At 41.4% G+C, this 24,932-nt stretch overlaps 1 protein-coding gene across 7 annotated transcripts in view; it reads left to right on the plus strand.

The window, feature by feature from the left end:
* The window catches only part of CEP112 (centrosomal protein 112), a 158,179-nt gene that overhangs the window by 57,590 nt on the left and 75,657 nt on the right, over positions 1 to 24,932 (plus strand). For all 7 annotated transcript variants that reach the window (XM_053995052.1, XM_053995050.1, XM_053995055.1 and 4 more), the window contains exons 19-20: positions 2,728 to 2,835; positions 13,751 to 13,933. In XM_053995052.1, coding sequence (XP_053851027.1) covers positions 2,728 to 2,835; positions 13,751 to 13,933 — 291 coding nt within the window. The remainder of the gene's footprint in view (positions 1 to 2,727; positions 2,836 to 13,750; positions 13,934 to 24,932) is intronic.

The raw sequence follows: 24,932 nt of genomic DNA on the forward strand, positions 1-24,932 counted from the left end.
CAAGGAATGAAAGGGAACAAGCAAAAGGTGATCAAAAAGAAGGGGAGAGAAGGGATATTTCCTAACTCCTCCTGTGGTTGAGATCTCCAGACAGAACTCCAGCTTGTAATTCTGGATTGCAAGTTCCAACCTCACCTGCCTTGACCAAACCTCACTGCTGACAGGAGGGTGCTGCAGGCTGGGACTGGAATGGGTGGCTGAGAGTGCTGCCTTAGGACTGAGGAAATTCCCTTTTTATTGTTCTCAAAGTTTTTTGAAAATCTTCACTGCTGGTATTTTTAAGACCCGTGCAGACAGCGAATAATAGAATTTGGAAATTAAAGAAAAAGGTAAGAACAAACTTATAAAAACAAGATGTGTTCAGCAGACCATACCCACAAGGGCAATACAACAAATCCCACAATTTTAATCAGACATATTCTGTACTGTGTGACCCTCCTGCAATTTCTTCATGATGACTTAAAATAATATCCTAGTTCTGCTCTAAAAGGGATGTTGTCTAATTCTAGAAAGTTTCTAATAAAAAATTCTAACAGTTTCATTCATTTAAAAAAAAACTTCAGCAAAGAAAACCAATCCAAAACATAAGAATGTGCAGAAGAATTTGGAAAACATAGTCAACCATAATTTTAAAATGACAGTAAATTTCTTTCAGAATATTGCTGCATTCTGGGAAATTTTGAAAATCAGTTTTGCTGTACTTCATGAATCAGCCAGAGATTTACTCTTTCTTTTCTCTTTACTTCTTTCTCTTTACTGCTTGGGTGCTAAAATCTAGAAATACTAAATGATATTGTGCAGTTGAGTTGTTCTATTCTGCAGGAACCAAGGTCCAAGGAAATACATCAGAGGAACACTGCTGAAGCTCTCTCTTCATGGCTTTGGCCTTTCTCATTCCTCTGAATCCACATACTCGTAGATAAATCCCCAGTACATGGGGACATACTGGAAAATTCTGTGTTTTGTGGTGAGGTGGGAGGTATTACTTACAAAACAACTGCAGTAGCCATAGCAACACTGTCCTTTGATCTGCATTAGGAATACTGGGCTCTAAACCCATTTTTGGTGTGAGATAAAGTTAATTATGGAGATGAGTAGGATGGGGTCATTTTCAGTTGTTGCAATCAATATTTGATTCTTTAGTTTGGCTCTATGATAATATCATTTATTTTGCCATCTGCTTCCTATTTTGTCAAGCTTGTGATTATTAAGAGTCACCTGATGTCCACTGGTGGGTGGGTGGCATGTGTTTAACTGCAAGATCTGCATTTTTTCCAGTAGTAACTAAAAAAAAGAGAAATAATACATAGGCTATGTCATGGAACTGTAGATCTGGGGCTTCCTGGGTTTGGCAAACAATGATCAAGAGCCTTTGTTGCAGCTGGAAATAGATGAACGTGACCTAACGAATAAACTGCAGAAGCCAGAAGATTGAAAGCATCTTTGCATATGTTTTTACTATTTCACTTTTTAGAACATTTTCATTCTCTAAAAAAAAAAAAAACAAAAAAAAACCCAAAAAAACCCCCCAACTCCTTTAGTGCAGTAACAAGATCTGTTATTTTTCTGGGTTCTATTAACCTGAGTAAAATATGGCCATGGACATGCAATTTGAGTAAGTTTGGAGCTGGAAGAAAATGATTCATAAAACACTGATTGCAGTCCCTTTTCTTTAAGAAAGATAGAAGCAGTGAGGTTCAGGAGCTGCTTCCTCACTGTTCTCTTTTTCCACTTTCTATTTGGCCAACTGCTCCTACTCCAGTCCCTTCCTTTCCTGCTGGAGTACTCTGCAATAAAATGCTTTTCCCACTCCGAGTGCTGCCTTTTCTCCTCCTTCCTGCCTGGGGAGTGATGTCCAGGCCAATTGGCACAGAGATCTGTTGAACACTGAGCACTCCCTTAGGCCAAGCAGGATTTTGGCTTGTGGTTCAGAAATTCATGGGTTTCTTCTTTTTGTGGAGCAGATGGGCTTGTGGTCCTTCAAATCCCTCCACCTCTTTTCCCTTTTTAGGGACACAGTTTATTCACTGCTTATGTTGGGATCTAGATCTGAAAGTCATTGATGAGTGTGCACTGCAGCAGAGTTACATATATATATTTATATATATTCCCTTGGAAACATGCCTGATGTACAGCTAACAGTTGTGCTTTTGATACAAAAGCCTTTGTTAATTGAGTTGTGAAATTGCTTCCTTGATGCTGCGTGCTGGAATCTGTGGGACTCATTATTCATAGGCGATGACTATCTTCAGAGGACTTCACTTGCAGCCAAATAATTCTCTTTTAAGTTATTTAAAGTTATTTTCTGATTTAATGTAAACTTGCTTTAATTGTGTAGTTTATGCTCTGACTCACACATGATTTCCCTTGAATTTCCACAGGCAGTATATTTTTAAGAGAAATATATTTGAGTCTTAAATATGTCTAGAGAAAATATTCACTTAATTTTGATGGGATATTCAGCACTGCTGAGTGAAAAACGGAGCCAATCTTTTGTAATTAAGGAGTGGCATAACAGTGATCACTATGTCCTTGAGTAACTAATAATCCTGTAGAGACTGAATATTCATTTTCACTATGTACAAATGGTGTTGTTATCATTCCCAACAAGTGATATTCTCCTCTTTGATGGTTTACAAACAACTGTAGAAATGTCAGAACATTTCAAGCTATGCCTTTAAAAAAAAAAAAAAAAAAATTAAATATTCCCTTTCTTTTCCCATGTAGATGGCAGAGGTTGAAGCAGATCTAAGCAGATCAAAATTGCTCCGGGAAAAGCAAGCCAAGGAATTCTCCTGGCAGTTGGATGAGATCAAGAAAAGATATGAACAACAGGTCAGTTGCTTTGCTCCTCCAGGTGGAGGGGAGAAAACACCCCTTCCTGCAGCTGTAGGTCACTGTGTGCTGCTGTCCTTCCTATAAAAACACCATTTATAGATATTATATTTATTTATATATAGAGAGTTTTGTGATGGGGACAGAGGGGGGAGAACCTACACAGAAAATACTTTTTGTTTCCTCCTCACAATCCTGTGCCTCCGACTCTTTCAAATTGTTTCCCAGGCTTACAGGTGGCAACACCTATTTTCATAATCACCAGGTTCAATTATTTAATGCATTATCTGTTTCTCTTCTTGTCAAGAAACAGCGGTTTATTCTTTTTATCATTTTTGACACGGGGAGTGTTCGTATGAATGCTTGTTTTGGCCCACTGAACGTGATTTTCTTCTTTGTAATGTAATTTCAGGGTTGGGAAATACTCAGGAAACGTTTGGGTGGAGACAAGAAAGTTTTGTTCAGTACTGCTGTGAAATGTAAAGGGGGGAGAAGCAGGAGGAGAGAAATTACTGCATGACACAGACTTGGGAGCTGAGGAGCTGCCCCAGACACGGTGTGAGCTGGTACTTGGTCATGAAACTAAAGTGGCCTTTGTTGGTAACACCTGCTGAAGGATTGAAAGGGGGTTTTTAGTACTTTGTAGGAATGAGGTGGTTAATCCATGAAAGTTCTCTCTTATCACTGTTCTTGTGTGGATCTAAGCTTGCATTTCCAGCAGGGAAATGTGGTTTCATTTCTGTTTATCTTCTGTGCCGTGAGAAGATGAAACACTGCGGTTGGCTTTGGTGCCAGGCCTGCCCTGGTCCATCTGGAAGGGGCTTTTTCAGGGAATTAAGGAACAAGATCACTTTGGTAGGTGTTGAGAGACCCCTGCTCTGTGCTGGGGAGGAACAATGGTGTGTTTTGTGTGTGGCTCTTGGAACAGAAGGGAGTTTGTTGGGTCAGATCAAAGCAACGTCACCACTTGTGCTGCCACCTGACAGAGGTGACATATTGGCCTCTGGAAGGGTGAGGGACATCTCACAGGTGTTCAGCTTAACTGGGGGATGTTATTTATGATGATTCCTGCATTTAGTGATTCAGAAATAGTCAGAGATACTGGGGATTTGTGCAGGAAAGGTGAGGAAGTTTGGTGTGTCAGGGACTCGCTGAAAGGAGGGCGATGGGAGTGTCAGGGTTAGTTGGACATCTGCCTTAAAGGAATTTTTTATTTAGTCATATTTTCACATTATTTTAGTGATATGGTTGGCTCACGTGTTTTCTTTTCCATTCTCATAATTTGTAGTGCATCTCTAAAGTCCAAAGTAAGCATTTATTCAAAGATTTTGTTCCCATTTTCCCATCCCAGATTTTAATCTGTAGAGATAAATGCTAACCTGCAGTGTATCAGGAGTTACAACATTCCTGTTCTACCTATAAATGGTAATTTTTTTTTTACTATCCATAGTAACATCCACCAAGCCATAGATAAAATTTTCTGCCAAAATTCAGCTGACTTTGCACATTAAAGGCAAATGATAATGTCTCATATTGTCATGGTTTGGTTTTATGTGTCTTCTTATTTCAGTCCTTCCAGAGACTGTGTCAAAAAAACCCACAAAGCAAGAAGTTAATCTGAAAGTTAAAAATGTTTTGGTGACTCTATTCTGTAACAATGTTGATATTGTGGTAAACATCAGTGAAAGTATTTTTCACTGAGATGTTTACTGCTTCCCATTTATTTTATTTAGGACAGCTGCTTTTACTGTGAGAAAGAGCAGCTAAGCTTTATGAGACATCACTGGAACCCAAGGGTTTCAGCCCTAAACAGCTAAACAATGAGAGCCTAAGAAGAATTTTCAGTGGAATCCTGTTTATGCCCTTCTTAAAAATTTATATCTCTTTGTCCTTCATCTGGAATGTTCTTTGAAAGTTGGTGAACATGAAGAATACATGCCCCTTCCTGCAGATTGCAGGGGGTTATCACTGGGAATCAGGTTCTTTTGGGAGGCACAAAGCCCCTCCAGCCCCACCACGGAGCAGGATGAGCTCAGTTCTTCCACTCTTAAAATTTCCCTTCAGTACTTCCAACTTCTGTTTCTCTGCACTGCTCTCTATTTATGCTTCAGCAGTTCTAAGCCATTTTTAAAGCAGACTTTTCCCTGACTTGTTTTACTGCATATTTCTTTGGTTGTTACTTGGCGAGGAGCAGACTGATTTAAAGTGTTTAAATAGAGCAGTGAATTCAAAGTGGGGATACATTTTGACAGGGCTCCAGCAGATTTCCAGTTGGAAATAGACACCCAACCAAAAACCTGGATATTTTAGCTGCCTGAGAAATGTAGTGATTGCTTCGAGATGTTCTGCCTCAAGTGTCTGAGTCTAATTGTCAAATGAAATTTAGACATGAAAAGGGAAGGGAAATTGCCCTACAGATTTATTTTTTGTTGGCTTTCATGGTGAGTGGCAGGGGTAGCACTGATGGCAACCTGAACAATTCAGTTGCCCATAATTTTAATTAAAGAACCAAATTAACTGATGTGTTATCCACTTCTCCAGTCTGAGAGGCATTTTGGAAATGTAGGCACTTGGGGCAGTGGTTTCACTTCTCTGCTGTCACAGGACTCTGCTTGAATACTGATTTCAAAACAATTATTGATGTGAACATGGACTTGTCATTGTGGGGCTGAAAGATGGCTTTGCCTGCAGATTAGACATACTGATATATTGATATTTATCTGATATTTATTACAACAAATAACCTGATACATTGATATTTATTTATCTTTGCTTCAAAAATAATTTGGAAAAAACCACAGCAGTTCATATTTCATTTGCTTTTCAAATGCACTCAAATCCATTAAGAAAGCAAAAAGGAACTTTTGGATCTTGCAGTATTTGGTTTCAGCTGTCATGTGTCCCTCCTGGTTCCAGCTTCATCTGATTCGGTGCCACTTGCTTTTGAAGTATCCACTGAGAACACTCTCAGAGAGAGAAACTGGTGCCTTTTTTTTCTTCTTCTTTAAATATACTTTAGCTCAACTTTGTTCTACTTGCAGCTGTTAGATTTGAAAGTATATTTTGAAGAAAAAAAATAACTCCAGCAGTACCAGAGTTCCTATCTGCTGGGAGCAGCTGCTTTCGGCACTTCAAAGCCAGTGGACAGCACAGTGAAGGCCTCAGCCTTTCCTGCCTTTGAAATGGTTGCAGTATCTGTAGTTGGGCTTTATGGCACTGTCAGCACAGGAAGAAAGGTTGTTTGGTTTTTTGCACCCCCTCCCTTTTTTCTTTTTTTCATTTTTTCCCCCCTACTTTCTAATTACATCCTCAATTTAGCTCAAAATACCTGGGAAGTGTTTCTGATGAGTTCATCTTCTATGAGCCCAAATGTTTGAAAGATCACATGGCCAGACTTTTCAGTAATGGATTTTAGTCAAATTTGACAGAAAAGTTAAGGAATTTGCTGTATTTTTGTCCCATATCCTTGTCAGTTGAGCACTTTCTGAGAGCACATCTCTCGTGGGGAGTGGTGATTCCATGGCAGGGATGGGACAGTGCTTCATGCAGGGACATTCCCCAGCACACTCAAGTACATGCACATCTTTGTTTCAAGCAAATTTTCATAAATTGTTGAGAATGGAACACTTCCAGTGAACTCAATGTGATCCTAATGCTTAAATAGCATCAGCTTGTCCTTTAAAAAAAACCCAAACCATTAATAATCACTGTGATCACTGTTACACCCATTTTTTGCTGTGAACAGTTGCTGAAGTGACTGAGTGAATGTGAAATAAATGAGATGCAAGATTAGTAAGAGAGCCAAAGCCTAGGAAAGTGTATATTCCAGCATGGAGAGAACACACAAAAAACCAGTTGATGAGTTGTTGTGATAGCAGGATGGGGTTACCTGATGAGTTATGGCCATACTCTCTGAGATTAAATGCCAGCCTAAATATATAAATAATCCTTTTGGTTTGGTTCATCTTTAACTGCATTTATTCCCTTTAAAAATAATCATTCATGCTTCCATAGGGAAGTGGAAAGTTGTTACATGATAGCTGAAGAATCTCCCTATATCTCAGGAAATCCTTTCTTGTGACATTTATTGTTGGGTTCTGACTTCTGTAAAAGTTATGAAGAAATTAGAGTTGTCATCTTGTCCTATGTATCCGAATAGGGAAGAAAGAGACACCTTCAGAAATATTTTCCTGGGTATTTAATGAAGTCACTTTGAAATCGTGCTAAAGACAAGTCAATAGGCAATGCCTTTAAGTTGGCAGCAAGACAAAGGTGTGGTTAAGTTTAAATATGCCTTTTATAATAAAGAAGGTGAGGTAAAGAAGTGCAAAATAGCTGGTTAAAAGTGAAAAAAGCATGTTTGTAATGTTACCTGCCAGCAGCAAGGACAACATCTGAGGTGCTGCTGGGACACTGTTCTTGTTTCAGCAGTCTGCTGGAGCAGAGGAAGGTGTTATTGAGAGGAGAGGAAGAATATTTGTAGATCTTTTTGTCTTTTATAACTTTCTAGTGAGGCTAATTTAAAGAAAAGAGTGAGGTTCTCTGAGGCAAAACATTCACTTAGTAATTAACACTAATAGAGGTAACAAGCTCCACCTCCAGCTCGCTTTGTCCCCGTACCCTTGCTCTGTTGAGTTCCTGCCACTGCACTTCCATCCTAGCTTTCCTTCTGGCCTCGTTCTTCATTTTCTGGTTTTTTAGCTTCTCTTTTACCAGCCTCTTACCCTCCCAAGTGAAGGAAACACTTGCAAAGCCCAGTTTGAAATCTGCTGTTCCTCGGACAGACCGATGTGCCAAGCATTTCTTAGCTGTACATTAACCTGGCCATTTATTTTCAGAGATCCACAATCCATTTTTAGTATGCTGGTTTAGTTGTGAGGAGAGAGTCTTTGTGAAAAGCTTTGTTCCTCTCCTCTTTGTCTGTACTCTAAGATAATTGAAATACAGTCTGTTCTTGCAAGGAGGCCAAATGAGCACGTTAGTAGAAGCTCTAAATTTTTCATGTCATCAGCAACAAGCTGCATAAATTTCATTTAAAAAATTAATCTAGGATGCATAAACGTTTCCTTTGAACCATCCTAAGACACAGATGAATACCATTTGTGCAGAATATCTGAGGAATAGTTTCTTCAATCAACATCAACTTTTTACTTTATAGCTAAAACTCACAAATGGGAAAAGGAGACCAATTTAACCTCCAAGTGAAGAGTGAGTGGAAATCTTCTCCTGGTGCCATTGCTGCTTACAGAATTGTTAACCAGACAGATGGGTATTTGCACAGTCTCCTTCAGGCATCTGAGTCGTGTGTGATTCAGAGTTAAAAGCCTGAGCTCCCTGTGTAGTCAGAGAATCCACTTTGAGGGGAGGAGGGAGAGGAAGGCGATTCCAGAAACACAAACGGGTGCCTGCGGTAAACAGCGAGTCAGGCTGGGAAGGCAGCTCTGTGTTCAGAGCAGGTCCTTGCATAAACTGAATCTCTGAACAAAGACTACATACAGCAAATTCTGCACCAGAGCCTGCTGCAGACAGGCATTTGCTGTGGCTCAAGGTCTGTTAGTTGGAAAGAAATATTTCTCATTGCAGCCCGCGATGGGTTTGGTGGTGTGGGTGGGCTGGGGAGGGGAGGGGACAAACCTCCTGATGTTCATCGTGGCACCAAGTTGGATTTAATCATGGGATGCAACTCCTTTTCCAGTATATTGTTACAATAAGGCTGGAGAGGGATTTTTCACAAGGGCATGTACTGATGGGACAAGGAGGAATGACCTTGAGCTGAAGGAAGGCAGGTTTACATTAGATATTAGGAAGAAATTCTCCACCATAAAGGTGGTAAGGCCCTGACACAGAGAGGTTGTGGACTCTTCATCCCTGGAAGTGCCCAAAGCCAGGTTGGACAGGGCTTGGAGCAAGCTGGGATAGTGGAAAGTGTCCCTGGCCATGGCAGGGGCTTGGAATCAGAAGAGCTTTAAAGGTCTCTTCCAATCCAAACAATTCTGTGGTTCTGTGATTTAAATAAAATTTTACTCATGCTAGAAGATTGGGAAGATGGAATGATTGAGGTGGGGTTTATGCTGCCCATACTTTAAAAATATTAAAATTCTAAAAAGCCTTTATTAGTAAAAATGTACAGATCAGGAATATAATTTTATATAGTGAGAGTGAGACCATTCAGGTGCATTATTTAAGGGGAGGGTAAATCAAACTGCAGTTTGGCTAAAGACCAGCTTGTTTCTTTTAGAGAATTTCTTGCAATTCTTAGTTTGCAGTTGAAAAAGAATTATTAGTGGTTGGTGAAAAGGTGTAAGTATTACAGAAAACACAGTCATCCCAGTTAAATTATTGCAGCCTGCAATGAAATAGAAAGTCATGTACATTACCCCATGTGTGGTAATGTGTGCTTCTGCACAGATGTATTTTTCACTGTCCCCTTTGCCCCTGGCTCACTACAGCCCTTATATCTTGGGAGACCTTAGTGTTTCAACTTATAGAAAAATCTCCCCCCCAGAAAAGTGTAAATTAAAATCCATTTCATTTACCTGCTGCAAAGGAGCTCTGGTAAGAGAGGTTCTGGTTTTCTCTCTAACTTGCAGTGAAGATGCTCCTTTTCTCCCAAAGTTATGCTGAACCAGACCCCAGCGTGATTAACACTCACTCCTCAGCCTGCTGGATGAGATTACTTTCAGCAGCAGTATTTGCAGGGATGGGTAATCCCCATATCCTCATGGAACACACAGGTTTATCGATAGGCTTAGGAGACAGAAAATGCTCCATTTTGCTGGAGTTGTTATCTGGGGACAGATCATGTGCTGTGCCCTGCCTGGGCAGAGGCTGGGGCTGGTTTTCAGCAGGGTAATCATGCAAACACCTGATTTACAAACACTTAAATGATTTTAGGATGGAAATACTGAAGACAGACGTGCTGTAGGTGTGCTGCAGAGTGAGTTTAGCTCAGTGACACGTGAAATGCATTGGTGGCTTCTCCAGCCCTCAGCTCAGTCATGCCAAAACAGTGCTTATAAAATCATCCTGCCTTGCAAAACCATATTTTATATAGGTGCTACTTAAAATATTTCTGGAATTGTGGACATAAATTTACATGAATTTTCATACTTTGGTGTCAAATATTTATTGTAGCAGTTACATTTTTCAAAGAGGTAGTGAGCTAACTAATTTCCTTTCCCTCCTTTGGGGACTCTAAAAAGAATTTCAAAGGCGTGCTTGTTCTTGAGAACAAGTTGAAATTGTTCTAACATTGAAAAGCCTAAACTTAGCATGTGATGTAAAAGCAAAAACTGGGTAGTAGAAGGCCTTGTCTAAATTAGGGACTTTCAAAAGGTATTTGCTGGTGTTGATTAAATTACAAATCTTTGGCTTCTGAAATCATCTCCTGCGATCAGTGGGCTGTTTATTGTCGATCTTTGTTCTTCGGGAGTGCTAACAGCAGCAGGATTTCACCTTGGCTCTGTATTAGACTGTCTCTTGTTTTAGCAAATTGTCCTAAAGCACCTTCCCTTGTGAGTGCAATTCCATCTGCCTGTGTTCATCAGCTGAGTTGTCACTGGCCTGGGCACAAACCACGCTGCCAGATTGGTTTGGCACCTTTTTGTTTGTGTGTGTGAGTGAGCAACAAGATGCTGTCACAATTCTTGCATTGATCTTTTTTAGCTCTTTGTTAAGAATTTAATTTTCTTCTTAACATCCTTTTCTCTGCAAGTGTAAGGACATTTAAATTTCAGTTAAAAGATAAATTTAGAAGAAATAGTGTAATTAAAAGCTAAATTTAAAGTAAATAGTGTAATTCAGATGACAGTTTAGTAAATCACCTGTTGGCTGTTGCCTTGAACGTTATTCTATCACACTGTGTGGAAACAAAAAACGAAGAATTCAGCTAAGAAGAGATCATAATTTTCAAATATATGTGTTATTTGATAACAGCAGTGGTAAGAAAGGCTCTCTCAGGTCAAGCAGACATTCCTGCTTGGTTTTGTGTCCAGGCCATGGCTGGAGACAGGAACAGATGCGCAGGGAAGGGAATGAGAGATTTTCATCTTTGGGAGGACAAGATGAGGAAACATCCAAGGCACAATGAATGCCCTGTGATTATGGTAATAGGGCACACACGATTATTTAATGAATGTTTCTTTTCAGCCTCGCCCCTAATGCCCATTGTGAACGTCGTGTTGCTTGTCTGGCTGAAATGTATAGCACCTACCAGTGCCTGAAGTGCTGCATTGGAGCAGACACTTGAATGTGATCTGATGAAGTGCTCAGCATCAAGATCTCAACACGACAGAATTTTTGAAGGAGGTGGTTTTGTTATATCATTCATAAAGGCGCTCTCTACCTCAAAGAGGAGACAGGATCTGTCTGGTTTGTGAAGAATTAATACAATTTTCGTGCAGTTTCTTGTGATGAAGTCCTGTTGTTGCTAAAAAGCAGCATGGATTCTCTCTTTCAGTTTTTTGGTATATGTTAATTTTTTTTTCCTTTAAGAGAACAACCCAATAAAAATACAAGAATGAGAGAGGGAGGAGTGGAAGAAAAGCCATAGTGCTTGGCAGCAGTTCTGAGGGGAGCAGGAGCTTCAGGGAGTGCTCACAAGGGCAGGGAATGGCTGCTCAGTCAATTTGTGTTCTTTATTTTGTTGGTTGGGAATGTGGAATACCTGCTAATATTCGTTAGGGAAGATGGGTGTGAGGGCCTCTGAGGGATGAAAATGCTCTGGTCCTCATTCTTTCTCTCCTCTCCTGTTTCTCCACCTCTGCTCCCTGCCAGAAACATCTTAAAGTACCAAACCGAAACCATCATGGGGAATATGTAGCTTTAAATGAGGAGAGTTTTTAAATTTTTCTTCAACAAATTTGCCTTTTGTAAAACACCTCCCCTCATGGTACCACCCTTTCTCTTCCCATGGATGAGCAGAGGGGACACCCCTCCTGCTGAAGGACCTTTTGCTCGTTCCACCTACTAAATTAAAATCTTTTTGTCTATAAATGCTGAAAGTGAAGAGATTACTAAGCAAAACAATTTACTTTGGTTGGTGTGGTAAAGGTGTACAGAGTTGGAGAAGCAGGATGTGTCCCCTGCTCCCTCTGGGTCATATTCCCTGCCTGCTGCCTTGTCTTCTGGTAAAAAAGTGACATCTCCAATAATTGAAGCTCTCCACAGCAAACTACATGGAACAACCAGCTGAAAACCCAATAATTAAGACAGCAAAATGTTTGAAGGGAAAGGCCTCTGCTGTTGACACGATTTTTTTTTAATCAGGTCTTATTTATGAAGGAACACTGAACGTTTTTTCTCCTAAATCAGGCAAAGGCTCTACAGTTATTTTAGGGAGCAACAGCTTTTTCTCTTAGGCCGCCGCGAGCATCCAAGAGAAACCAGTTTTGTACAGAAACCTTGGGCAAAAACCTGGCGTGAAGAACTTTGTGTGAGGATCCCGGGTCCAGCCTGGGAAATGTGAGGGGTAACCCCTGCAGGGACTTCTGCAGGCATCTCTTAATGAGGTCTTTAGTGTTATTAAATAATGTAGATACGTTAAACCATGCGGTGTTGCATCTGTTCTCGCTCCGTTTGCGGAAGGATGCTCCCAACCACAGCATGGACGGTACGTTTCCCTTTTAAGCTTGCAACATGCAGATCTGCAGTTTGAATAAATGCCCCTTTTTTTAAAATTTATTTTAACTTAGCTTCAAATTTTCCCCGCGGAAGCCGGGCAACCAGCTGATATCATCCCAGAATTGAATGCTACAGCTTTAAGATAAGGTGCCGGGCGCTCTCGGCGCTCACACAGCGGCTCCTCCCGTCCGCTCTTTTTTTCCTTTCTCATGCTGAAAATACCCCACCATGTTCACGATAAGAGATTTCTCTTTTTTTTTTTTTTTTTTGTTATTTTTCTTCCTTCCCCCCCTTCCTCCTTCTCCGAAATCCACCAAAACTGAAGAAAAATCCAAGTGACTGTTCTTAGCAGCTGTGTGGCCCGGAGTTCAGTGGGGAAGCGGCTTCCTGCCGTCCCTATTCATCACCTGCTTCAAAGGCGGCCTGGCCGCTCCAGTGTGCAGGCCAGGTAGGGTGCCTTTGTGCGCAGGCGGGAGGATTAATATCAAAGCTGCAGCAACCAGGCCCTTGGTCTCAGGCTGCCATTCAGGCAAGCGGGGAGAGGCTAAGAGTGGCCAAGGTCACAGCATCCAGTGTGGTGCGGACTGGGAACGGCTCCTGAGAATAGAGGGCTTCTTATGAAATCATGGTGCAAGCTTGCGGCACAGCAGGTGCCCTTCTGGAACACATACATCTGTTTATGTTGGGATAGCGTAGCTGACAACGGGATAATAGAGCTTTGTTTTTTTTATAATTTTCTTGCTCTTTTTTTTTTTTTTATTTAAGGGGAAAAAAAAAAAAAAAAAGACAACTCTATGCGCCAGCGTTGAGGAATATCGCAGGAAGAGCGTTCGCTTTGGAAATCATAAAGAATTCTTGCAAAGCTTTAATTGCTGGGGTGGGGGGTTGTGTGTGTGTATACTTAAGCGAAGGGGCGAGCAGGCTGCCTATTAACCATTTAGGATCCTCAGTCCTGCTGAGGAGCAGCAGCGGGATACGGGGGCACCCGCCACACAATGTGACAATGCCTCCCCTTTTTTTTTTTTTTTTTTTATATTATTTTTTCGTACGCTTCCGACATTTGTACCAACAAATTGGGTAAGGATGCGCTGGATTTGCTCGGTTGTCTCCATTGTTGGGATTGTCTGGAGGAATTCTGTCACGCTAACGGTGGCTTTTTAAGAGGTGAGGTAATAGTGACGTAAAAATAAAATTGCCAACTTGATGAAATTAAGGGGGAAATTAAGCTGTAGACGAGTTGTCATGACGACAAGGATGTTCTATTGATGAACTGTACTCCTCCCTGTCCAATCAGATAGTGGAGCTGAAGCTGGAGCATGAACAGGAGAAGACGCACCTATTCCAGCAGCACAACACAGCGCAGGACTGCCTGGTCCGAGACCATCAACGGGAGATGGAGAAACTGGAGAAGCAGCTTCGCGCTGCCATGGCAGAGCACGAGAGCCAAACTCAGGACAGCAGGAAACGAGACAGCCAGGTAACGATCAATAGCGCTTGAAAGGCGCCCGCTTATTAGAAATTGCTGATAATGAGTGTTTCCTGTTTGCCAGCATTGTTGGTGGTGCTCGCTGGGGGAGCATTTGCGAAACTGGCACATAAACGTGATTTCGATTTTCTTTTTTTTTTCTTTTTTTCTTTTTCCGCTTTCCCCCCTCCCTTCCTACTGCTGAATAGGGCTTTAACTGCAAAAACCACAGGTAGCCAGATTAAAAATCCCATGGTGCGCTATAACTCGGCCTATTTATAATCTTGTCTCATTTTCTTTCATGATGGATTTGTTTAAGAAAAAAAGGTATCTGTTCTTTTTCCCCCCCAGCCCTCACACTCACCCCTCCTTTTCTTCTTCTTGGGCAAATCCATGTGAATTATATCTGCTTCATTCGTGTGCTTTTTTTTTTGTTTTAAATCTCTGCAGGTAACTCACAAATGGCTTTATTTCCTTTTGTTCATGTCTTTTTTGTTTCAGTTTTTGTATTCTAGATTTGCATTGTGCGTTTGGTTCCGTGTGTCGGATGTTTGATAAGATGATGTGGGTTTGGGGTCGCTTACCATCACGTTTATTTTCCTACACACACGTACCCCTCCCATCCTCCATCTCTGTGGTCACTGTTGGAAGCCATTTGGCAGAATAACCCCCAGCTGAGGTAGCATTTGACTCTTCAAACTTCTGGATGAAATGCACACTGTCAGCATGGAAAATGATCTTTATGAGTTTTCACTTCAAAAACCATCTTACTGCCTTTTTTTCAGTGTATTTTCTAAGGACGGCGTGGTATATTTTCCTGAGAGCCTTTATTAAAAAGGCCTGCAATGGCAATATTCTAAAAACTAAGGTGATTTTCTAGTTTAAAGAGTTTACAGAAAATAATCTTTCCTAATCAGCGTTAGAATTGCTTATCACGCATGGATTATTTTATACCCAAACTGGACATTTTGGTAAAGCATCTTTAATGACACGTTTTCCGCGCACCACCACCTTCCCTAGGAGATGCTAGGCTCAGACTAAGAGGCATTTTCACTCTACTTTCCTGTAGAGTGGTAGGCTGTGGCTTTTACTAACACCTCTAATGGAGCTAAATGAAACTGAATTGAAAATTTACTTTTGAAATCAATTGATTTTTTACTTTGAACGGCTCAGACTATCGAAATCTGGCTTAAGGAAGTCCATTAGGAAGCAAACGGCTTCTTGGGAGTGGTTGGGAGGTATATTGCAAAGCCAGGACTTATTTCTCCTTTTCCACCATTGTGGTTTTCCAATGAAAACGGGATATACTTTGTGAGAACAGTTGGTTAGGGGATACTCAGGTGGCCTCTGAAAAAAAAATTAAACCTCGCCTTTTATTTTCCGCTGCATTGTAAGAGCGAACAAAGCCTTAAATGGTTCAAGGGATTGGTTTTTCTCTTTGCATTTTTTCTTTTTGGCCCAAGATAGATTCATCTCAGCTCTGGATCTGTTTGCGAGTGTCTTTTCAGAGTTGTAGCTTCCTCTCACCTGCATTTTTGCTGTTGGTGGTTTTTTTTTGTGGACAAAGGCAGAGCTGTAACTCCTGTGTTAAAAGAAGGCAGTTTTGGAATTATATAGAATTATTCGGTCTCCACACCAGTGCTCATCCCAGTTCCTGTGTTGCTCTGTAACACTGAATACAAAAGGAAAGGGACACTCTTCAGCGAATTCTGAGAACTGGGAGGTGTCTCTAAGTCCAGCTCTGGTTTGTGCTCTTGGGGGTCATTTCTGGCAAAGGTTGGAGCCCAAAGTTTGGTTGTGCTTTTTGTTTTCAGGGGGATCAACGATGCTACTACAGGTGCTCTGTGGAAAACTGGGAAATTTCACAGCTATTGGGGGAATCTGAACAGTCTGAAAAGCAGAGTTTGGCCTTTTTGCAGAGCTTTTCTTTGTAGTTTGAATATCCCTGTACAGTCATTTGAACATTGCTGCCATGAGAATGACATGTAAATCAGGGAAGAAAGGGCAGTTGCTTTGACAAGAAGAGCTGTTGTTTGTTTAAATTCTAGTGAGACTCTCCCAGCTTTCAAGGATGCAGATTTTTCCATTTGGGAAAATAAATTGCTCTTCGTTCCTTCCTCTGGTCTTTGTATTCAAATCCACCTCTGTCTTTGCAGTGAGCTCAACAGACAATACTGGTGTTTCTTATGGAATTATAGCCCAGCTTTTTAATATTTTTTTTTTAATCTTCGCATATGTTTACTAAAAATGCGTGTTTTGGACATCTGGTATGACTAACGGCCAGTGTCCTTTATGAAACATTTGTCAGGCTCTAAACAAAGGTAACCCAGTCATTTAATGGGTATTTAACAACACTGCATGTTAAAAACCTGTTAAATTGGAACCATCTTTGACAGCAGTAATTTTTAGGAGTGCTTTGTGTCGCAGCGAAGGTGAGATGCAATAGGAGCGGAGGCCATTTTGCTTGGCGAAATGAAAAGTGGATTTGCTGGGTTATTTGAAAAATTTAAATAATAATTAGTGTTAATCACATAGGAGTATCTGCTCAGTGTTGGTTGAATGATGTGAAAGCACCGTTATTAAAGGTATTCACTGGAAGTCTTTCTTAAATCCTTTTCCATATGAGAGAGTAGTAAATACGTATTTCTTAATACACATGGTTAAAATATGTATTTCTCACTATATTCCTGAAGACAGCGATGACTGAGTACTGCAGATCAATTTCTTTTGCTAATACTGTAAAGACTGAGTTTTCTTATTGCATATCCAAGGTCTCTACTTTCACGTAGGTCTTCAGATACTGTGAAAGACACTATACAAAACAGTTAGAATTTATTCAAATATAAATACATTTATTGATGCTTTAATCTCATCTAGAGTATAAAAATTAAGATTTGAGTGCCTTGCCGGATATTATTTAAATATAAAACAATGTTACTTCTTTGTGAAGTGTAAGTCTAATATATTTTCAAGAAAGGAATTTGATTGAAGCGTTCCACCTTTTGTGTTGATGATAAATTTCTGGGTAACGATTGCATTCTGCCTGGATTTCACCATTTCTAGGAGTCTTGCTCTGATTTTTTCACCTGGGGTTATAATGCTTGGGGAGGAGTAAATTGACTTGTAGGTCAATAAAAGTCAAAGCAATACAAAGGCTTTTATGCCATGCTGTGTTCTTGTAGGCTTTTAAATCCTGTACGTTTTCTATGAACTGCCATAATGTTGTTATTCTTTAAAGTAGCTAATCACACATGGATTATGTTTTTTTAAAGAATAGTTTTGAATCACTACTTCCATTTAATTTAGATATCTGAATTTTCTTTAGGAGCATTGTTAAATTTGCTCATACATTCTGCACCTCCCTAAGTAATTTTTGTTTATCCACCAGTTCACAAAACAGGGAACTCCTTGTGTGATGGAGACCTTCCTTTGTTTTAATAAAAGCATTCTTGCTATGGAATCAGTGATTTTCTGAAGCAAGTCTTCAGGTCACAGAGAATATATCCAGTTTGCTTGGTGAAATGAAATAGCAAGGTTAGGAAATTTTAATAACTGAAGCGGAGGGGTCTGTGGTACCAGTTGTGCCCTTATATTTCCCCTCTGTCCTTTGAATGTCCTTCTCTCCCCAGCATCTGCCACGTGCCCTCCACCAGCTCAAAGATTTCCATGTTCCAGCTGCTGTACAGATTTGGATCATTTTCCTGTTTGTTCTTCCACCGTTGACCTTTGGGCGAGAAGAAGAAATAAAACGTACCCCTGTAACATCAAATACAGCCCTTGGCTCTAAAGGAGAGGAAAGAAAGTTTCCATGAGGAAGCTGAATCCTCTTTCCAGGTTCTGTTCTGAGATAATTGGCCAGACCACTGTGTTCATCCAGTCATAATTGGGTCAAGAGCAGCTGGAGTGCTCGGGCACGTTCTGCCCGCACGTGTCACTGATGTCACGGTGTTCAATTTTAACAGGCAACGTTTGTGCTCTCAAAAATGAGGCTGCTCGAAGAGATCACTGCTCTTTTGGGGTATCTTGGGGCTCTCAAGAAACCCTTATTGGTTGGGAAAGAAAAACCTTGAGTAGTTCTGAAGCTGCGTGGATACAGACATTGAGAGCGGAGCTTGTTACAAAAATCCCCGACAAACAGGCTGGAGGTGGTAAGAAGAGTTAATCAGGTGTTATCCCATGGCTGAAGGAGCCGTTTCCTTTTTCCTCTCTTGCTTTGTCAACTTTCCATCATCCCCTTGGCCTTTAGCATCCTGGTTTGCTTTCCCTTCTCAGAAATCAGCGGCTCCTCCACTGGTGTCCCATGTACAGCACATCCCATCACTTCTTTTCTGCCTTCTCTTTGGAAATTTCTTTCTTTGCACTTGGGATCAACAATCTTTCTGCAGCTATTGCTTTGCACCTGGTTTTGTCTGAATTAATTTGAGCCTGTAGAGTTAAAATAAAAAACCAGTAGCAATCACTATTTTCATTCCAGCAACGATAGTTATTTTCATTACAGCACATTCCTGGTATATGTTTGTGGTTCTGTGTAGATAATTAATGTATCAACCAAGTGGGGGAAATAGAGGACATTTATTGTGGCTCCATAAATGTATGAAGGGTGGCTGTGCTGCTGTGTGTCTGCTGCAGAGCTCTATCAGCTATTGACAAGAGAAAATACAGAAAAAAAACCCAGTAGAGACATTACCTACTTGTTTAGAGATAGCTAAATACCCAACTCATGCCCAATTTCTGCCTGTACGCAAATACTGCTGCTACAGTAACTTTGCAGTACTACAGTATTTTAATAAGAAGGATTTGGGGAGCATTTTTTTTCAGAATAGGACACTCTCTTCAACTTTGATTTGAAAGAACCTATTGTTACCTACAGTTAAATCACTGATCAACTCTTCTGCTTCATGTAATTGTTTGAATATCTCCAGACACCAGTTCCCACATGGTTATTCTCCCAGTATCAGTGGAAGCAATTTGCTTGAGGGGATCTGGAGGGTACAGATAGAGGTAGCCTGGGAAACATTCAGATGCTGACAGTGCTACTGAAGTCACTTCTGTTTACAATTTGGAGTAAATAAATTATATTACTCTTTTTTTTTTTTCTTTTACTTCCTTTCCTTTTCTTAGCAGAAGATGTCTTTGGCATGAGAAGAAATGCACTGCTTGCAATGCAGGCTTTCTCTGCAGCCAATCTGAATCCTGGAGTTGCAATCTAAATATTTGTTTGTTGTATTTTACTTGGAGAAGAGCTCTTGGGCTGCCAGTCAGACTCCTGTAGACAGACAGCCGTTCCCTTTTAGCCTTTCCCAAACAAAAGCTTTTGGCTATATTGCAGCATGTTTAATTTACCACCAGTCAGCCCAAGATAATGAACATGACTGTTGATGTAAAGTACCAAATATTTGTTGCAGCACTTGTGTGGTTTTCCTTGGTTGTTATTCACAGTCTGCTGACTCAGGGCTGCCATGGATCCCGTTGATGGGGAATATCTGCTGAAATCAGGGATCTGGTGCTAGGTCCCATGGAGATGTTTACACTGGGCTTTCACTCAGAGCATTGCTGTGAAATGGTCAAATGCAACAGTTCCTTGTGGAAATACTCAAATACTGGGAACCCACAGAGCTGGTTTTCACTTGAGTAAATGCAGGGGAGCTGTGGGAAGAGTTTGGGCTGCAGCATTGGCATAATCCTTGAGATAAGAGTTAAAAATGAGCCTTTGCTCTGAACTGGAGCAGACAGTGCAGGCTCAGCGTTCTCTCCATCAGGGTCTGGGTCTCCTGAGCACATCCCTGCTCTGGTGAACCCACCTTGGCACGTTTGTGTTCCTGTCCCACTCTGGCTGAGCCGCAGCCTCCGGCTGGGACACCTTTCAAACACCTGTTGGTCCAGCTGTGAACATCTGCCACTTCCTCACTTCATGCACCCTTCAGAGTGTCCTTGTGCCATGGTGGGTGATCATCTCTGATGTCTCCAGCATTTTTCCTCGGCTTTCACTCTTCTCATTAGAACTGAAGTTGGATTGTGAGGAATTTGGGGTGGGAAGTGTGACTTCACTCTCTCCTTTTATACTTCAGTCAGCCCAGCACTTGAAATACTTAAAGACATTTTTGGAAGGCATACATAATAGTGCACAAATTGTCATCTGCTGATTAAAAATGTTAAGTTAACTTAGGAGACAACAGACATTTTGTGCTGTCTACAGTGTATGTAAAAGAGAAAGCAGTTGCCATAGAAACTAGCTCATCACATAATATGAACTGTGAATCTGAGATGGAGTTCTTTTCAGCAAAATGGACTTTCTGTGTCTATAATATGAAATTGAATATATCTGGTAATTAATATAACATTGCAATCAGTGTTTTTATATTCTTTTTTGTTTCATTTTAAATATTGGCAGCTGAAGGTGGAGTGTATAATTTCACTTGTCTAGGGGCAGGGTGTAGATCATATAGCAGTAATTTTATTTTATAGCAGCACTCCTTGATTAGAAAGAAGTGATTATTTCCTGCATAGGTGTTAATAAACATAGATTAATTTCTCTGAATAGAAGTGAGATCAGTTTTGCTCATGAGTGAGATGTAAAGGATCTTTATGCCAGGTTTTAACACATCCACTAGGTGTGGCTTTGCAGGCAGGGTTTGTGTGTGATGGCCGCAAGGAATGATTTACACTAATAGACAATAAGCTGTGCGTGGTGCGAAACATTTTTCACATTAAAGGTACATTAAGGAATCCTGAAGTCAGAAATGATCAATTACAAACAGGTAGTAACTGCAGCATGTGAGGTGGTATAATGTAATTTCTAAGCAGAGGCAAAAATACTGTGTTAGTCTGCAGAAACAATCAATTTACAATAAAATCTCTTGATTTTGATTTGATTGATCTCTTGATTTGGTTGAAGGAGCTTGTGTTTTCTATGTGAAGATCAGTGTATAGCAAAGCCAGGCTCTGAATTTGCTTATTGATATTGCTTCCAATTGTGTCCAAGTCTTCAAAGTGTAGTTTCTGTATTGGATTGTTCCAAATATTACAACTAAACAAATTCAGTAAATGTCTGCTGCACGGAGGAGGGAATGCTTGCTCACAACTTTATTAATGGGTTTTAGTTCTTTTGAAAATTGCTTTTTCTGTTACCTTGTAATGTGTTTGCGACAGTTGTTGAATAGAAGGAAGTTGACTTCTAGTTCATAGAACAAGTGCAGCAATTTGGAAAACAGCAGTGCCATCCACTTCAAACGTTCCCCTGAGTGCTGAAGGGACATCCTCTAATGGGAGACCAGCATTCATTCTGGAGTTTTTTCACAGCATCATAGAATAATTTGGGTTGGAAGGACCTCTGGAGGTCACCGTGCCCAACCTCCTCCTCAAAGCAGGTCTGACTTCAAAACCACGTCACGTTGCTCAGGGCCAAGTCCAGCTGAGTTTTGAAGAACCTGCACTGGTGGAGATTTTGCAGCTTTCTTGAGCCAAATGCTCCAGTGCTTTACCAATCCAGTGTGAATTCCCTTTTCCTGGATACGCAGCTGGAATGTCTGTTGTTAAAATTTGGATCTCTAGGTTCTTGCCCTTCCTTCAAGAAGAGTCTGCCTCTGTCTTCTCCACAATTCCTTACGCTCAGTTGAAGACAGCAATTTGATTTCTCTTTGGTGTTCAGTTCTGCTGGCTGAATAAACCTGGCTTGGTGAACTCCCTGCAGGTCCTGGTGGTCCATTCCTCAGCTTGCAGTGTCTGAGGTCCCTGTGGATGGCACCCCGCTCTCCACACTGACTGCTTACCCAGGAAATGCCATCTGCAGTAGGGCACAGAGTCACTGTGTCCATCATGCAGGGCTTTGCAGCAGGTGTTCAGCTCTATCAGCCCATTCTGAACTTTGAGAAGTGCCACTTGTTGGCTGACTCTTGACTCCTCCTGTCCTCCTGTGAGTTCTCTGCTCACACTCTGCTCATCCCTGCAGTTTGTATCCCTTCAGTTTGACTGTACAGACCCTGTAAAGTCTGTATCAAAACCTTGCTGAAGATAAATGACACTGACACTTCTCCCTTTCACTGCAGAAGACAATCACTTTATTCAAGCCTGCCTTGCCCTGGTTTATCCAGCTTGCTGTTCCCAGTGACCCCTTTATGCTTCCTGTGCCTGGAAATTAATTTCATGGAGTTTTACACCGTCATTTTTCTAGGGATGGAGGTTAGGGTGTCCTGTCTGTGATTGCCTACTAAGGTACTATGTATTGCAAATTAAGCAGTTAAATTTCTTAGAGTGTGCTTTTTCTCCCATCCCTTCTCTAAAGAAAGATTATCCAAAATCAATTTAGTCTCTCTTCCTTAGGTCATCAGATGTTAATTCCATTCACTCACTGCCACCATAAATCAAGTTTTGAACAGAAGTTTGGCTGTTAAATGATGTATATCTTGATAGGAGAGGTTCTATGATCCGCTCAGCTCCTCAATTCAAAGGTATTTTAAATACCAAGTGAAAGAATGAGACACTGGGCGAGAAATGGTGACAATCTGTAGTTTGGAATGTTAACACCACTTGTTTTGGCAGCAATACTGCTCGTAAAACAATAAGATCCATATGGATGCTAATTTTCCCAATTTCGAGTAATAAATACAACCTCTTTATGGTTTAAGTAATGATATTACTCAATACCACTGCAGGGTCCAGTAGATGGTTTCATGATGAGGTAATAAATAGCGATTTTGGAGAGCTGATTTATTTGTGTTTTTCTTTTATGTGGTTTCTGATGGGGGAAGAAGAAATCCCAGAGCCAGTGCAAAGCCTTGCCTTCTCCTGTAGCTGACATACTTTGGCTGAAGATATGTCAGCTGAGAAATATGAGCCCATCCATACAGCTCTGCACGCTCCCACATTAAAGTATTATAAAGGAACCTTCAAGTGGAAAACCAGTAACAAATTGCAGCTGAGATGCTTATGGCAAATTGCACTGCCCTGCGTGCCCCACCACTGCTCTGCCTGTTCCTCCACACGCTGCTTTAGCCTGGAAGAAAAATGGGAGCCTCCTCTGGTTTTCCTGTGTTTCACAGACAGGAGCTGCGAGGGGGACGAGCCCCAGGCCCCCAGGGTGGGTTCTCTGCAGGGCTGGGATGATGTTGCTGGCACAGACACGGGCTTGAGTGTTTCACCAGTAAAATCTCTGCAGCTGTTTCCCCACTGGTCGAACCCCGGCGTCTGTAGCAACTCCTCCAAGTCTTTGCTGCCTCAGAAGTATGGAATTTGCTGTCCCATCCCATGGAGGGGCAGCCAAATGCTGTGCACTCTTTCAGCCCTGCTCCCAGCCCAGTGCCATGCCCGGTGTGTGCTCCCAGCTCCAGCCCTTCCGAGCTGATCCAGCCTCTTTCTCACCAGGGCACGGACTCTGGGCACACCACACCCCACACAGCCGTGGGCTGGGGTTTGTCCCCTGCCACTTCTGAGCTGTGGGTGACAAGGACATGCCAGCAAAGGGCCCTGACAGGGTTCTGTGGGATGTGCAAGCCAGGGAGATGGGGCAGCGCAGTGCAGTGCCAGGAGTCTGTTGGACCTGGGTGGTGCTGCCCGTGGGGCACTGGCTGTGTGCTCTGGGACCATCCCCTGCAGGGGCCCAGCTCAGGAGATCCCATTTCCCATCCCCAGCTCTGAGCTGTGGGCTCTCAGGCAGGAGCAGCTGCCCTGGCACAGCCCTGCAGAGCCCACTGAACAACCAGCATGGCCTTGCTATCGCTCCACGCTTCCATCCTGGTTCCTTATCTCTTGTCTTTTCTGCTGCCATTTGGTGTTTCTGTTTTCCCTCACACCCAGATAAGAGCAGGGATTTTAGGTTCTGCTTTTGGGGATATTCCAGATAGAGAAAACATCATGAATCCTCAGCTGAGGGCTGTGGGCTTGTGCTGGCCTCAGACATTTGAGCTCACAGAAGTGTGCATACCTTCTCTGCAATTTTTCTTTTTCCTTTTGAAAACATTTTTCTTTTTTTTTTTTTTCCTAAGAAACAAATTAGAAATAAAATCCATTCTTTTAAAGTACAGTGATTATTTTCAGTATGGAGTCAGAGAGCAGAGCTGTTCCTCAGCCCAGTCACCTTTGAAGAAATGATTGTCACCTTACCTGAACAAAAACCGTTTCTTCATTTGAATGAGTGGCACAGACTGTGACAGTGATTTAAGGTCTTTAGTGCTGATTTCATGCAAGAAAATATTTTTCACAGTATGACTTGAAAGTAGACTTTTTTCCCCCAATTACTCTACATGTTGGCAGCAAATTAGCTTTGAGGGAATATTGTGCACATCACAGTTCTCCGTTGATGTACTGGGGAGTCATTTTTGGATCTTTTAGCTCAGTCAGACCAATGACTGACGTCGTTCATGTCTTCCCTTTCTGTGGATTTGAAAGACTGCCTTTTGACAGGCAGGGTGAGATGGAAAAAAAGCAGCCAAAGTACAAGAAATGATTGGCAAAGCGATGATATCATTGAGTGTTCAAAGACTCTGCAAATTGAAGCTTATTAAGGTGACATTTTGTCTTCTATTCAGCACTAATTGGAATCATGCCTGGGTGCATGATGTGGAAGGTACTTAATACCTGAGTGTTTATCATGACAAAATGACAGGAATCGATGTCAGGGATGCTGTAGATTTCTGTTTCATGGAGAAAACAATATATTTCAAACTGCAATTACATATCTCAGCGTCATTTGTATTCATGTGTCTGAAAGTCCTCCTAAAATAACACAAATAAGAAAGCTTTACTTTTGACCCCTCAAATATCAGCCTGATCATGAATATTCCATTTGCAGGTTTTAGAGTTGCTCTTCAGAGTTCATAAAATCATCACTAAGGTAGTTCAAGGGGGAAAAAAAAGGTAAAAAAAGGGACAAAACCCTCTGACACAGTGTTTTCACTTGAAACAGATCTGAAAATCCCATGAAGAGTGAACTCCATCTTCCACACAGGTGATATGATTCTTCTAAAGTTGCCTCTGACAGCTTGAGTTCTTTTGTAGACTGTGCTTTCTGCTGTAT

This window comes from Vidua macroura, chromosome 19, assembly GCF_024509145.1.
Source record: "Vidua macroura isolate BioBank_ID:100142 chromosome 19, ASM2450914v1, whole genome shotgun sequence".
Classification (NCBI taxonomy): Eukaryota; Metazoa; Chordata; class Aves; order Passeriformes; family Viduidae; genus Vidua; species Vidua macroura.